Consider the following 15,742-nt stretch of genomic DNA (forward strand, 5'->3'; position numbering starts at 1 on the left):
ACTTTTATCTGCTTTTTTAAAATAACTGTTCTCTCTGTTTTATATACATGATGGAATGAAATAAAAAATATTTACCCCCACCCCACCCCCAAAACTAAAAAATTACTCTGCCTTTCTAGGAATGTTCACCTTGAAGATATAAGGCAGGGAAGGGATCCCTGATCCTGCAGGTGCCGTAGGACTACAACTCCCAACATCCCTGGTCATCCAGCCTGCTCACTGGGGCTAACGGGAGTCTGATGTTACCAACTTCTGGTGGTAACATCAAAGTCCTGGCCAGCGAGGAACTTGTGGGCAATTCAAACCAGGATACAGATACAATGGACCAAGGAAAGCTTGCAATCAAAGCCAAGATGGCAACTACCATCTCCAGTTCTTTTCCCTCAGTATTTGATAATGAGAGATATGAGCACAAGACGAGTCCCACTGGATCAGTTCAATGGCTCTTCTAGTCCATCATCCCTCTTCTCACAGTGGTCCACCAGATGCCCCTTCTTTCTGAATTTTCTTTTAATGTCATGATTTAAAGACACCAACAGAATGCCCAGTATATCTGAAGGAGTGTCTCCTCCCCCATCGTTCAGCCCAGACACTGAGGTCCAGCGCTAAGGGCCTTTCTGGTGGTTCCCTCACTAAGAGAAGTGAGGTTACAGGGAACCAGGCAGAGGGCCTTCTTGGCAGTACCACCCTCCCATCAGATGTCAAGGAGATAAAAAACTACACAACTTTTAGAAGACATCTGAAGGCAGCCCTGTTTAGGGAAGTTTTTAATGTTTGATGTTTTGTCATGATTTTAATTTTCTGTTGGGAGCTGCCCAGAGTGGCTGGGGAAACCCAGCCAGATGGGCAGGGTAATAATAATAATAATAATAATAATAATAATAATAATAATAATATATCTTTGGCTGTGACCACCACAACACCCTATCAAAACTTATTCCATAGCTTATGTATTCCATAGTGGGACACTTCCTCTCACTTCATCCTGGACCAGGATAAACAGCACTGAAAATACTAAAATTCCAGTGTTTTGACAGGGCGGAGAATTCCTCAAACAAAAAAACCAACAACAAAGGAACCCTGGGCATTTGCTTACATCCCTTTACAGCTCTATCTCTCCCCTGGCTCATTATCACACTGGGTGCACCTTGACCCACCATTCCCCATGCAGACCATCATATATACCAAGTGTGAGGAAGCTGTGACTCTTCAGGTGTTACTGGACTGCAACTCCCATCAACCCTAGCAAGCATGGCCAATGGCCAGGAATGATGGGAGTTATAGTGCAGCAACACCTGTAGGGCCAAAGATACCTCACACTCACACCTGCTGTATACCCATAGTGAACTCATATCCCTAAGTGCTGGTCCTTATCTATCCACACACAAAAGGGGGTAGCTACAGGCTGTGGAGAACACTAAGGTTTCCAGATGTACAAAAACACACACACACACACTTTAAAAACCCCCAGTCCAATCCAAGTCTCACCACCCACAAAATGGGTGACTAACTGCTGGATGGCAGAAAAAACACCAGAAAACTGGGGGGAGGGGGAATGAAATGCAAAATCCTAGAGAAAGGCATAGCTGGTCCGGTGGAACTCTGAACAGCTGTGCTCCACCACTGCAGACCCCACTTCTACCCTTTCTAAAGTCCAAATATTTTTGCTGCTTCCCACTCCTGTAGTCTCTACTACATGCTGACTTTTAAGTGCCTAGAGGCTTACTCTTGTGTTTTGCAGTTTGATCTCACAAAGAAAAAGGGGCTTAAGGCTGGGTGTGAAGATCAGCATGAGGGGGATGACTAAGCTCAGAACCCTTAGTCTTATGGTTCTGTATAACTCGTAAAGGGGAATACCACCTCAAACCTTTAATAAGGCCTTTCACACAGCCAACATGCAGTGCTAACCAAGATTCCCACACCCACAAATAGTACAGATTCATCTCAGTTAAACAAGCCCCTGACAAACCAGGCATCCATCCCACTTGCTTGCTTGCTTGCTTGCTTGCCTGCCTGCCTGCCTCCATCCAGGCCCCGCAGCTTCAGGCAACGTCTGCCACTGCAACCAAATTATGGAAGCCAACACCTATTGGAACAGTCTGCTTCCTTTCACACAGGAAAACCTTGACTCCAGTTACCCGGTTAGTACCAAAGCCAATTCACACGACCAGATTAGTGTGGTAAGAAAAATGGGGGGTTGTGTTGTATTCATTGCTCCACCACAAAACCAATTTGAGTGCTTCTTCTGTTGTAGAGGGAGTGTGGCTCATAGGAAGAGACAATAGCTTTGTGGCAGAACTATGGGAATCCCCATTTCAGAAGCATCCAGTAGCAGATGATGGAAACCATCTTTGCTCAAGACCCTGGACAGCCAGCCACTGCCAGTCAATGGATACAACTGGGCTAGTTGAGTAAACAGCCTGAGTCAGTTTACAACAGCCTCCTAGTGTTTTGATGCAAAAGATACTGAAAAGTGAGTTCAGAGATGACACAGTGGGTGAGGGATGCAACTGCGGTGAAACAGCAGCTCAGAGCACGTTCTCCATATGTCACTTTGGGGCGTGTGATTTTTGCAATGAATCCTTACTTATGAACGTGCAGGAAGGAGCAAAACAGACACAAACCACACAACACACACAGCTGCTGCCACCTCAATCAGTGCCCAAAACCCACCCCGCCCCTTCTTACCTTGAGCTTCTCAAACCGGTCACTCAGGGATGCCACCTGGTGATCCCGGTGCCGCCCCACCAGTTTGCATAAGGCACAGATGAGCTGGTCATCAGCCACACAGTACATGTTCACCTTCTCGTTCTCATGCTCAAGGCAAGTCAGCCCACGGAAGTGGGCGTCCGGCACAGGCTCCACCAAGCGGTGGCTGGTGAACGGCTTCTTGTTGGGGTGCGTGGCCCGCAGGCAGCGGTCGCAGTAGGACACCTCGCAGGTGATGCAGGTCTTGACAGCGTCGCGCGGAGGGTCCTGCTCACAGAACTGGCAGGCTATCCTGTCGCCCGCCGACATGGTTGGGCTGTGGCGGTATGGCCGCTCGCGACAGTTCTCGCTGGGGGAATTTGGCCCGCTCAGGGAGGCCTTCTGGAAGCGGTCGATGATGTTCTGCAAGGTCACATTGCGCTTGAGGCCCTCCAGGCCCCGATGGTTGAGGGAGATGACATAGCGGCAGGTGGGGCACTGGAAGGCGGTGATGGGCTCAAGAGGCTCTCCGGCGGAGCAGTTGGAGACCAGGATGCGGTGGGCACAGCTGGAACAGAGGCTATGAGCACACGGCAGAAGGAGGGGGTCTTCAAACAATTCCAAACAAATTGGGCAAGTCAGTTCCGACTCCAGTGTTTCCATCTTTAGTTAAAGCAATCTGGCTTCAGCACTAAAAACGAAGGAGGCAGGTTAGCCACCTGGGAAAGAAAGAAGGGCAAGAGGGGACAGTGAATTATTTATAGACTTTCATTTATCGCCCTCCCTCCAAGGAGCTCAGAACGGCATTTTTAGCCTCACAATGACCCCTGAGAGAGAGAGAGAGAGCACTCACATCTGTACTATACATTTAAAGCAGGATCATATATTTTAAGCAGTCATGGTTTCCTCCCCCACAAAGGATCCTGGAAACTGTAGCTTGTTAAGGGTGCTGAGAATATTAGGGAACCCCTATTCCCCCACAGAGATACATTTCTCATGATGGTTTAACAGTTAATACCTTTGTGAGGTGAAGAGGAGTCTCTTCACAGGTTAGATCAACATAAAAAAAGAATTAAAACAACTTAAAATCACGATTAGAATATGCCCTATAAAAGATCTATTTCAAGTGTCGAAGTGCAGGGTAACAAAGTGCATGTTCAGCATATGACAAAAACTATACAATGAAGCCGGGAGAGGGAATTCCACAACTTAGGGGCTGCAAGAGAGGATGCTCCACCTGGGCCACCCCCAAATTTCTGAGAGTGGCGCAGCTCTTAAGAGGGCTCTATCTGCTGATCTTAAAACCCAAGAGGCTATGCTGGGAAAGAGATTCCAGGGGCTGAACCTTCTGCATACAAGCATATGTGCTCAGCTACTGGGTTGCAATTCATTTCCCTTTGAACTGTGGTCCCTAACCTTAACTGTACATCAGTCCGTGTGGCTAAATACGGTATTTTTCGCCCTATAGGACACACTTTTCCCCTTCCAAAAATGAAGGGGAAATGTGTGTGCGTCCTATGGGGCGAATGCAGGCTTTTGCTGAAGCCTGGAAAGCGAGAGGGGTCGGTGCGCACCGACCCCTCTCGCTCTCCAGGCTTCAGGAAGCTATCCGCAAGCCGTGGGAGAGCTGCGCACAGCTTTCCCACGGCTTGGGGAGAGGTGCCTGCACCCGAAGCCTGGGGCGCGCTGAGCTCAGTGCCCCCAGGCTTCGGGCTTAGCGCAGCTCTCTGCAAGCCGTGGGAGGGCTGCGCGAAGTCGCGCAGCTCTCCCACGGCTTGGGGAGAGGTGCCCGCACCCGAAGCCTGGGGGCGCGCTGAGCTCAGCGCCCCCCAGGCTTCGGGCTTCGCGCAGCTCTCCACTAGCCGTGGGAGAGCTGCGTGAAGAGCTTGCCTGCACCCAGAAGCTTGGGGCGCGCTGAGCTCAGCATGCCCCAAGCTTCGGGCTTCGCGCAGCTCTCCTCTAGCGTGGGAGAGCTGCGCGACTTCCAACGGCCAGCGGATAGCAGCCTGTTCTGGGGGCTAGGGTCGGGGGAAGCTCGGGCTTCCCCCGCCCCAGCCCCGCACCTGGGGGTGAAATAAATTTTTTTTCTTTATTTCCCCCCAAAAAAACTAGGTGCGTCCTATGGGCCGGTGCGCCCTCTGGGGCGAAATATACGGGACTTCCATGTGGATATTCCACAAATTAAAGGATCTGAAGATTTCAAACTGACACATTTATGTAAGATAGAGAAGGCCATTGATGGCCTACAAGAAAAAAACACAAATTTTCAATTCATATTAGCTCAATCATAATGTTATGAAACTGTTGAGTGCAAGCTTTTGAGTTCCCTGGAACACTTCATCAGATGTTTAAAAGGCATTAGAGGGAAGAAGGGAGAGAAAGTCTGCTGCCGTTTATCAAGACACCTTAACCTGTTTTGCTGAAAGACTTAAGATATGGGAGGAGGTAGCAGACAACCAGGGGTACTTTTGCTTTCAAACAGAGCCCCAGCCATATGGAAAGTAGGAGCAAAAAAATGAATGACTTCCCATTTCTGCAAATACAACACCCAGGAATTACAGTACTCAGATTTTTCTTGAAGTATGGAACAGTGAAGGGGGAAATAAAGAGGGAAATTGGAAAGAGGTTATTCCACACATTCTGTGCAAATTGGCAAACTGTGTTTTGTTGCTGCTATCGCTACACGCCACCCCTAATCTCTGTCAAATGGAAGCAAGATTCCAGGGATTCCAGGCACTCACCCAGGGTTGTGTTTCCACTGCAAAATCAAGGCACAGTGGAGTTTGCTGTGTCTTAGAAACGTGGTTTGCTCACACACATTGACACCTAAAGCCTTCCACAGAGGGGGCACAGAACATGACACCCCAAGAGTGTCTCTTGTTGCTCCTCTCGTGGCTTCAACAAGCTTGGGTCCAAAACAGCAGCCAGTCACGGCCCCCAGCCTCTCAGAACAGCCTCTCCCAGGCAGCATGCATGGCGTTTTGCCCACTTCCGGCTGCTGCTTCTTCCCAACAGCCTTTGCAGAAAACAACTCTTCCCCTTCCGCTTCCAGCATCCCTCGCAACCTCATTTAAAAAGCCTCCTGCAAAAAGCACTTTACTTTTCTTTTTTTTACTGTGGTGACATCTTGCCCCCTGTACTAATCCTGGCAGCCTCCCCCTTTCTTGTCTGATGCTGAATGCCTCACCTTTTGGCAGGATAATGACTCTGCTATCTCCCCTCTAAGGAAGTCAAGCCAGAGAAGCCTAGCTCCTGAGGAAGCTGGCTTGACTTCAAACCCCATATTTACTAATTTCATAAAATATGGGCAGAAACTCGCACCCAGGAATTTAAACGGATCCTTGTCCCCCGCAAACCCAGAACACCATTTATTTGACTTGGTAGCATAGCTGTCAACTTTTCCCTTTGCTTGCGAGGAATCCTATTCGGAATAAGGGAATTTCCCATAAAAAGGGGGGGAGGTTGACAGCTATGCTTGGTAGTCACTTGTTGCCCAAAGGTGTCTAAGTGGTTTACAATGTATTTAAAAACATAAATGCATTATACTGTGTGTGTGTGTGTGTGTGTGTGTGTGTGTGTGTGAAAGTATTGGGAAATAAATAAATTTTTTATAGAGCGAGAGAGAGAGATAATTTATTTCCCAATACTTATATACCACTTAATTGTAATAAAACCTCAAAGCAGTTTACAAAAAATCAAAGCATTCAAAAATAATTAAAGTCAATTATAAGTTTACATTGCATGTTGACATTCCACCCATCTGGATAGCGTTGTCTAAGCAGAAATGTGTTTTAACAGGCTTAAAATATAATGAAGGGAAAGGCACCTGCCTGATGTCAATAGGCAGGGAGTTTCAATGTGTGGGTGCTACCACACTAAAATATCAACATCTTACAAATGTGGAGTGAGCAAGCCTTTTTTCCTAGCTGGAACTCACCAGAACTCAGTTCCGGCACCTCCCAGGTGGGTGCAACTCCCGAACAAGGGAGGTGTTCGTGGTGAATTCCAGCACCTCTTTTTCTAGAAAAATAGCACTGGGAATGAGCGTTATGTGGTACCTGTACAAGTGACACTTCTGCAGATCAAAGTAGTTGAGTGAGCTTTTCGAAAACATCTGCATTGGGAAATTTTTAATGTCTAATGTTTTACCATTTTTAATGTGCTGGAAGCCACCCAGAGTGGCTGGGGAAACCCAGCCAGATGGGCGGGGGTACAACAACAACAACAACAACAACAACAACAACAACACATATACACACACACACACATACCAGGTATTCGGATCTTGATAAATGTGCCTTGGGTGCCAGCACAAAATGTCTGCCACAGGTAGTAAAAAAAGGTCACAGTACTCCATAACTGAGAGCACCATCACAAAAAGCGCTGCACAAACACACACATACAAAACGTACATACACCAACAGCAACATTAAGCTTTGGCAACCCTCCAACAGTACAGTGTTGGGCACTCCCATGGAGAGGCATGCCAATTCGACAGACCCACACCTGCAACCAGCTGGCTCAGGGATGAAGCTTGCTCTTCCAACTAGTTTCATAACCCTGTCATCTCTGCTTTGGCTTTTGCGGAAGCCACTTTCCATCCTTCAGGTCTATTGCACAACCAACAGTGCAGGAAGCTTCCGGGATTCATTCACTTGCTCTGGTGAGGGTCAATGACTCACTATGCTCATGTCCCACTTTGCAGCTGTGTGCAGATACTCTTCTCCACCAAGAAAATAAGTAACTGTTGGGAAGTAGACATTCCTCATGTCACATATGCACGGAAGGCCATACAGGAATATAGGAATCTGCCTTCTACTTACAATGAACCCACCTAGCTGAGCAGTCTTCAGCGATGCCCTTTAACCCAAACATGCACTGAGGGGCAGCTTTCTTGTTTGTTTGTTTGTTTGTTTGACCATATATTTATATGGTGGAAATGTGCTGCTGCAACAACCCACCTTAGAATTCAACTATGACCACAGTGTTTCTCAAACCTGAGTCCCCAGCCGTTGTTGGACTACAACTCCCATCATCCCCGACCACTGGTCCTGCTAGCTAGGGATGATGGGAGTTGTAGTCCAACAACAGCTTGTAGTGAGAAACACTACAATAGGGTGTCCACAACCCACCTACTGAAGCTCAGTGACCTAGTTCGGTATGGCCTACACTGACTGACAATGGGTCTCCAGCATTTTAGTCTGGGGTCTCTCTCACAGCCTAGCCTGAAGGTGCCAGGGTTTTAAACTGGAACTTTGAGGCTGGTGGAACTGCAAAGTGTGTGTTCTACCACTGAACCCTCACAATCCTTATTCCCCCTCTTATCCCCATTTCCCACCTTTAATAATAATAATAATAATAATAATAATAATAATAATAATAATAATAATTTTTATTAAAGATTTCTTTCCATGCATTTCCAGGGACAGAGGGAGAAATTCGCTAAGAGGTCTCTGCTGCGCCGTCTCAACCCCTCCCCCTCCTTCCTATTCCAAGTTGTTGTCTTCAAGTACCTCCCACTCCTCTCTGAATCAGGGTGCTCAGAGGGAACCATGACAAACACAGCAGGCTGTTTGTTGCAAGTGGGACGGATCTCTCTGTCCCTCCTCTGCCAGTCTCAGCAGGCTAGAATTTTTTTCAGGCTAATTGCTTCTTGTGGCTCTAATTACAAGACAGTGGATGGAAGAGCATAAGGCTGGCAGCAGCTTCCCAGGGTTTCAGAAATGAGGTCTTTCCCAGTCTTACTTGGATATGCCAGGGATTGAACCTGAGCATAGCTGTCAACCTTCCCTTTTTTGGCGGAAAATTCCCTTATTCCAGCGGTGTTTCCTACTGCTTCCCGCTGCTATCCCGGATTGTTAGATATCCCATAGACTGTCCCAGGGACAGGTGAGGCTGCTGATCCCTTATTTTCGAGGCTAAAGGTAAAGGGACCCCTGACCATTAGGTCCAGTCGTGGCCGACTCTGGGGTTGCAGCGCTCATTTCGCTTTATTGGCCGAGGGAGCCGGCGTACAGCTTCTGGGTCATGGGGCCAGCATGACTAAGCTGCTTCTGGCGAACCAGAGCAGCGCACGGAAATGCCGTTTACCTTCCTGCTGGAGTGGTACCTATTTATCTACTTGCACTTTGACGTGCTTTTGAACTGCTAGGTGGGCAGGAGCAGGGACCGAGCAAAGGGAGCTCACCCCGTCACGGGGATTCGAACTGCTGACCTTCTGATCAGCAAGTTCTAGGCTCTGTGGTTTAACCCACAGCGCCACCAGTGTCCCTCAATCCACCACCCGCATCCAACCTTCAATCTATGAAGTGGTGCAGTCCCATTTTTGAGGCTGCTGATCCCTTATTTTCAAATCTGAAAGTTGTCAGCTATGAACCTGAGGCTTCATGCATGCATAGCTGTGCTCCACTATCAAGCTACAGCCATTTCCCCTTAATTTCCAAATTTCCTATTCAAGCCACTTCAAAAAAGAAAGGAAAAGGAAAGGAAAGGAAAGGAAAGGAAAGGAAAGGAAAGGAAAGGAAAGGAAAGGAAAGGAAAGGAAAGGAAAGGCTTTCTTAAATCTTCTTCTACCGGTGGGAGGAAGAGGGCATAAGCTGTAACGCAGCCTTGGACAACCTGCCCCCCTCTAGATGTTTTGGACTACATCTCCCGTCAACCACAGCCAACTGGCTGGGGCTGAAACATCTGGAAGGCACCAGGTTGGCCAAGGCCAATGTGAGACTCACATCTAAGACACAGGCAGTGAAGTGGTTTATGGACTGCACCACTTCATAGATGGAAGGTCGGAGTTCATATACTGATTGCTTCCCCAGGCCAAATAAAACAATAGCAAAATCCCCACACATAAAAATGAGACCAAAAAATATTCTAGCCTTGGCCTTCTCCTCAACACACTACTTCCTCATGCACAGAGATTTTAAATTTTTATCTTTGTATGGAGAAGCACTGTATCATGTGAGTCCCAAACTTGCACTCTCAAGTGATACGGTCAAGGAACAGACTTAAATCTTTTTCAGCTGATAATGAGCCCACAAAAACAAGCTCTGCTTGGAAGACCTGTTACATTTCACTTCCCTTACCTGGAAGAACAAGCATTCGGCGTTTCTCTCACAGCAAACTGCACAAGGGAAAAGGCCCTGCCTCTTTGATCTACCTCTGGTTCACAGCCAAGACGGATCTCTCCCTCCAGTATGCAAATATTAAAGGAGACTAGTCCTTCAAACACAAACCGAAGTGAAACCAATTGCACCACAAGCACATTTAACCACACAGTTTTTAAACCCATCTTTGCACCTTTAATGATTGCAAATAACTGCTTTGCATGTTTGTTTTTAAGATAATAGAAGTTAAGAGTCTCACCAAAGTGAATCCTGCAACAACCCAACACCCATTTCAACAAGACATTCGTGCAAAAGATCCCAGTGAGGCACAGACCGTAGAGGCCTGAATGCTTCGGATGGTATAGGCCACAGATGTAAATAATCTGTAATAAATACGTAATTAATTTTGTGTATTAAAAATAAAAAGAATGAGGCATGTTTCAAATGTCACGATCTTAAGCCAATAAATCACTGTTTACTACAGGTTGGACAGAAAGTGGATTCGGATTACAGGTTGAGGAGAAATCCAACTCTCATTTTAATGGTTGGCATTTTCCAAAACAATAAATGAACCAAGACAGCTAACCTTCAAAAGCCACACTTCTCTATTACAACGCAGTTCTCCAACCCAAACAAAAAATAAATTAAAAAGTGTATAAAGAGAAAGGGTGCATATAAATATATACATTAGTGAAAGAGGCCTGGTTGATGCACTTCCTTGCAAAGATGCACATATATGTGCAGTCACATACACCTGCCACCAAAACAAATGAACATGAACGCTGTACCTTTTTGAGGCTGGTTGTGACTGCACCTGGCTCCAGCTTTGCACCCTTTATTGATGAGAAAGCCCAATTAGACTGGGACAGGAGGCCTTTGTTTTTAAGAGCCCAGTGCTAATTAAATTCTCACCTCCTCCATCTTCTCAGAAAACCACAAATACACAAACTGGCTGCCAAAGTAAGTAAGTGCCGCAAATAATTCATCCCACCAGACCTTTTTGCTCCATTCCCTGTTGCTAAGCAAGGTAAACTACAGACAGAAGTACTCCATATGCCTGCCTTTCTTCCACCTATGCTGGGAAGATACTTCAAAAAGAAGGGGAAAAAAGAATGAACAGGAAAGATTCCTGACACCTTCCCTACAGGTCCTTCTCTGGGACTATGGAACAGCATCAAACCCTGAAGCCACAGGAGTTGCCTCCTTCATAATTTATTTCAAGGATGTGAGGGAGACTACTTTTCACATGACCAGTGGCACAGGGATTCCTGACACCATCTTCATCTGTTTTTAGGCACTAGAGAAAGACTTTTCTCTTTGCCCAGGTTTTTTGGCACTTTGGGCATTGAGCTGAGATCTGCAAGTTTTGCCTTTTATACGTCTAGCTGTGTTTTTAGATTTCTATTGATTGTTCTCAATTAGTTTTAATGTAAGTCACTCTGCGTCATTCGGGGGGGGGGGGGAGCAACCAACAAATATAATAAATAATAAAAATGACTTACAAAATGCCTTTTATGTGTAAATATAAAAGGGACGTGGGTGGCGCTGTGGGTTAAACCAGAGGCTATGACTTGCCGATCAGAAGGTCGGCGGTTCGCATCCCCGCGACTGGATGAGCTCCTGCTGCTCGGTCCCTGCTCCTGCCCACCTAGCAGTTCAAAAGCACGTCAAAGTGCAAGTAGATAAATAGGTACCACTCCGGCGGGAAGGTAAACGGCGTTTCCGTGCGCTGCTCTGGTTCGCCAGAAGCGGCTTAGTCATGCTGGCCACATGACCCGGAAGCTGTAAGCCGGCTCCCTTGGCCAATAAAACGAGATGAGCGCTGCAACCCCAGAGTCGACCACGACTGGACCTAATGGTCAGGGGTCCCTTTACCTTTATATGTTAGTGAAAACATACAAAATGCATTATATTATAGAAGATAAACATCAAACAGTACTTTCTGCAAACTTACTCTGGACACAGACACAGACACACACACACACACCCCTCTGCACAAGCCACAGGGTGGTTTACTAGGCAAATACGTAAAAAATAGATCCACAAAATATTGCACAATCCTTTAAACACACAGAACAAGTCACATAACAATTACAAATAAAAAGAGCCGTAGGAATCAGATCTTTCTTCCTCCAACTTACCACTGAAAAGGACACATATTATTTAACTGCCTAAAACTACAATAGATTGGTAGTTCCATACACAAGGAGTGACCACTGTAAAGGGCCTTTACCAGGAATGCATATTAGGGAAAATTACTTGCAAAAATGTATATAGTATATAAGGTAAAATTACATGCGAAAATGTGTATATTAGCAGGAATGCATGTGGGAAATGTATACAAATTTTTGTGAGGTATTTCTTTAAAAAAAACCTGATGTGGAAATGGGGTGAACTGAATTTAAGAATGAGAAAAAATGAGAAGCGAAATTCACAGATTGGTCCAGTTATTATATAGTGTGTGTGTGCGTGTGTGTGTGTGTGTGCGCGCGCGCGCACACACACACACACACACACACACACACACACACCAAGAGCAGCAGTACATGCATAGTGTACAAACCACTTTATTAAGACTACTATGGCTGCAATCCTATGCATTGTAAGCTCCACTAAACTCAGTGGCAATTACTGCAAAGGTCCAGCTTCAACAAAAGGCTTCAGCCAGATGAAATGCAACCTTTAGCTTTTATAATCAGAAATGTAAAGCATATTACAGAAATGTAAAGCATATTGCCACCGCAGCAGTTAGCATAATGTAAGAAACTTATCAAAGGAAAGGGGCTATTCAGCCTCTCTCTGCTTTATGGGCAGGAAACTCTTTTCAGCCCAAGGGCCACATTCCCGCCTTGACAACCTTCCAAGGACCATATACCAGCGGTAGGTAGGTGGGGGCCGGAGACAAAAGTGGGTGAACCAATAAATGAAAATTTCACCTTCGTACACTAGTTTCCACACACACACACACACACACACACCTCTGTTTTAGTTAGTTAGCTAGTTATTTAATGTATTAGTGACTTGTTACCTAAAATGTCTCTAAGCAATTTGCATTAATAAACATAAATGCAATACATTGTACCATGGGGAGCAGGGGAGGGGGGAAGCATATAAAATGTGAAGAGGCTGTGTGGCTTAGGGTTAGTTCCAAGGACCAGAATAAAGAGATATAGAGGGCCAAATTTGCATACCTTCCAACGTTTCTCTGATGAAAATAGGGATATCCTATTCAACAACAACAACAACAACGATTTTATTGTTTATATCCCACCCATCTTACTGAATTTGCACCAGCCACTCTGGGTGGCTTCCAACATACATATATAAAAACATAATAGAACTTTATTAAAAGCTTCCCTATACAAGGCTGCCTTCAGATGCCTTCTAAATGTTCTGAACTTGGTTCAGGGGTCACATAAATCCATCCGCTCCAACATTTTTCCAGTGAAAATAGGTACGTCCTAAAGAAAAACAGGACATTCTGGGATCAAATCAGAAACCTGGACGGCTTCTGTAAATCTGAGACTGTCCCTGGAAAATAGGTACACTTGGAGGGTCTGCATGTGTCCCCTACCCAAGGTTTCCCAACTCTATCCTACTTGATTTTCTTCATTCCCTCGCTTCCTCTATGCTAATCATCCACAAAGAACAATAAAACTTGAAAGCCTCTTTATCACCACCTTTATCTGCCAACGCAAGGAGAGTCTGCCAATTAGCATGGCATTCTGGCAGATATCATCATGGTCGACTCCTTTGCTTTTCCTGTCTGCTTCACCACCACAAGAAACCATACGGCGTAAGGCAACCGAAAGGGCTTGTGCCCTTCCCATGGATTGGCTAGTGGCATCTGCAAGACTTGCTACATCTCCTCTGGTAAAGTAGCCTCACAAGATTCTGGTTTAGCTGACAATGCAGAGTTTGGTGTTTACAGAGGGGTTTTTTAAACAAACAAGCAAACTGCGCATGGACTCAAGCGCAACTAGATTCTTTCTTTGTTTCAAATATTAATATGCTGCCTTTTCAGAACAAAGCCCTCCAAAGGCAGATTACATACTTAAATAAAATATAGAAACTAAAGCATCTCATTCCAACAAGAGTGCTGAAACAGTAGTCTAAAAAAAATTTCACAGCCCAGCACACTCATCTCAAACAGTGTAAAACACATACTGTAGTTAAATAATAAAAGTCATCACAATCTCTCATCTAAAAGCAACTATAAATAAATGGCTTTTCAAAGTGCATTTAAAAGCCAATGCAGATGGGGTCAAACATAGAGAGGTCCACAAATATGGGGCCACCACAAAGGCAGTCCTGCTCTCTAGCACCCACCAATCTAACTGATACAGTGATACCTCAGGATACATACGCTTCAGGTTACATACGCTTCAGGTTACAGACTCCGCTAACCCAGAAATAGTGCTTCAGGTTAAGAAGAGTTTCAGGTTAAGTATGGACCTCCGGAACGAATTAAGTACTTAACCTGAGGTACCACTATACTGATGGCAGGCCCAGAAGCAGGCCATGGAAGGTCAATTTTAAGGTCTGGGTAGATTTGTATGGATACAAATAGTCCTTCAGACCATCTGGCCCAAACCAGTTGTTCCAATTCAATCAATTTCCTGTGCTAAAAGCCAAACCATGGCAACACAGCACTCATAAGTGACCATGGTCACAAAATGCAGCAAAAGGTCTGAAGGAAATCAAAGTGTCACCTGATCCACCTGCCTCCACAGGGCTACCAAAAGACCATCACGCTCTGAGGGGAGGAGAAAGAAGCCCAGAACAGCCTAGAGAGCTGTCCACCATCCAGCTCCCAGTGTCTCTGAGCGGATTCCAACATAATAAAAACACAGCAAAACGTCAAGCAGTGATCTAAATTCATTTTCTTTGCAAGTCCCTTGATACTCTTATGCACACCTTTTAGAGGGGGGAAAGCACTGGCCCACAAATACACCGAAATTAAGCAACTCATTTCTGCCCAAAATCAGTACATTCAACTCCACACGGCCAGGTGAGTGTCTGCAGGTGTGAGTTGTGGCTGTTATTATCTGCACATTTTGGAAAGACATGTGCAGCTGCACACAACTATGAGGGAAGGCACGAGTATGGTGAGTCAGCACTCAGAATTGTGCCCAAACAGACTGGCAGCCAGTATTAGCTATTGTAACCCAAGAATCCTAGTGTTGTGGGTCGTGGGGGTTGAGGGGTTAGGTTAGGCTGTATGCCTGAGTCCCTTCTAATTCTTGGATCCAGCAAGGATTCGATGGTTGGATTAGCCAGGTTAGCTCCTTGTTGAGCTAATAGCCCTCTAAGCATGGGGCACCTGGCTATTAGTGAGAAGGATAAGGGTCGGATTTGAAATGTGTGAGAGAGCTAGAAGCTGGCTGAAGGCAGAATCCTGTGAGGCAGAGCCATGCTTGATTTCTGCTGGAATCCAAGGCTGTGGCTATGGGGGAAGCAAGACCTTCTAGGGGTATTAATGCTGTGAGCCTCTCCATTGTAGGCTCAGGCTGTATATATGTATAAATAAATCTTATATCAGACAGACACCTCAGTCTCGGATGTCCCTCATTCCAAGGAAACCAAACCCTGGGTAAACGTGCCTGGAACCTCTGGAATCTTGGAGACTGGAGTGGGGTGCAACAATATGCCCCCCACATTTTCCCCTCAAAGTCAGCCCTACATAAACCATGTTAGATAGATAAATAGATAGATAAACTTTATTCACATTAGCCAACAGCCAAAGCAACATAAAACAAGCAATATATACAATTAAAAAGACAACAATGGGTAAAAAGGACAACCAAATGATCAAGATTATCATTCAGATAGTGACCCTTAATCTCATTGCACCCTCGATAAACCTACAACACAGTATCTTTATACAGTGGTGCCTCGCAAGACGAAATTAATTTGTTCCACAAGTTTTGTCGTCTTGCGATTTTTCCGTC

At 45.7% G+C, this 15,742-nt stretch overlaps 1 protein-coding gene across 1 annotated transcript in view; it reads right to left on the reverse strand.

Moving 5' to 3' along the window:
• The window catches only part of MID2 (midline 2), a 192,463-nt gene that overhangs the window by 137,138 nt on the left and 39,583 nt on the right, over positions 1-15,742 (reverse strand). The window contains exon 2 of the mRNA XM_028714265.2: positions 2,689-3,407. Coding sequence (XP_028570098.1) covers positions 2,689-3,351 — 663 coding nt within the window. The 5' untranslated portion in view covers positions 3,352-3,407. The remainder of the gene's footprint in view (positions 1-2,688; positions 3,408-15,742) is intronic.

Source organism: Podarcis muralis, chromosome Z (assembly GCF_964188315.1).
Source record: "Podarcis muralis chromosome Z, rPodMur119.hap1.1, whole genome shotgun sequence".
Taxonomy (NCBI): domain Eukaryota; kingdom Metazoa; phylum Chordata; class Lepidosauria; order Squamata; family Lacertidae; genus Podarcis; species Podarcis muralis.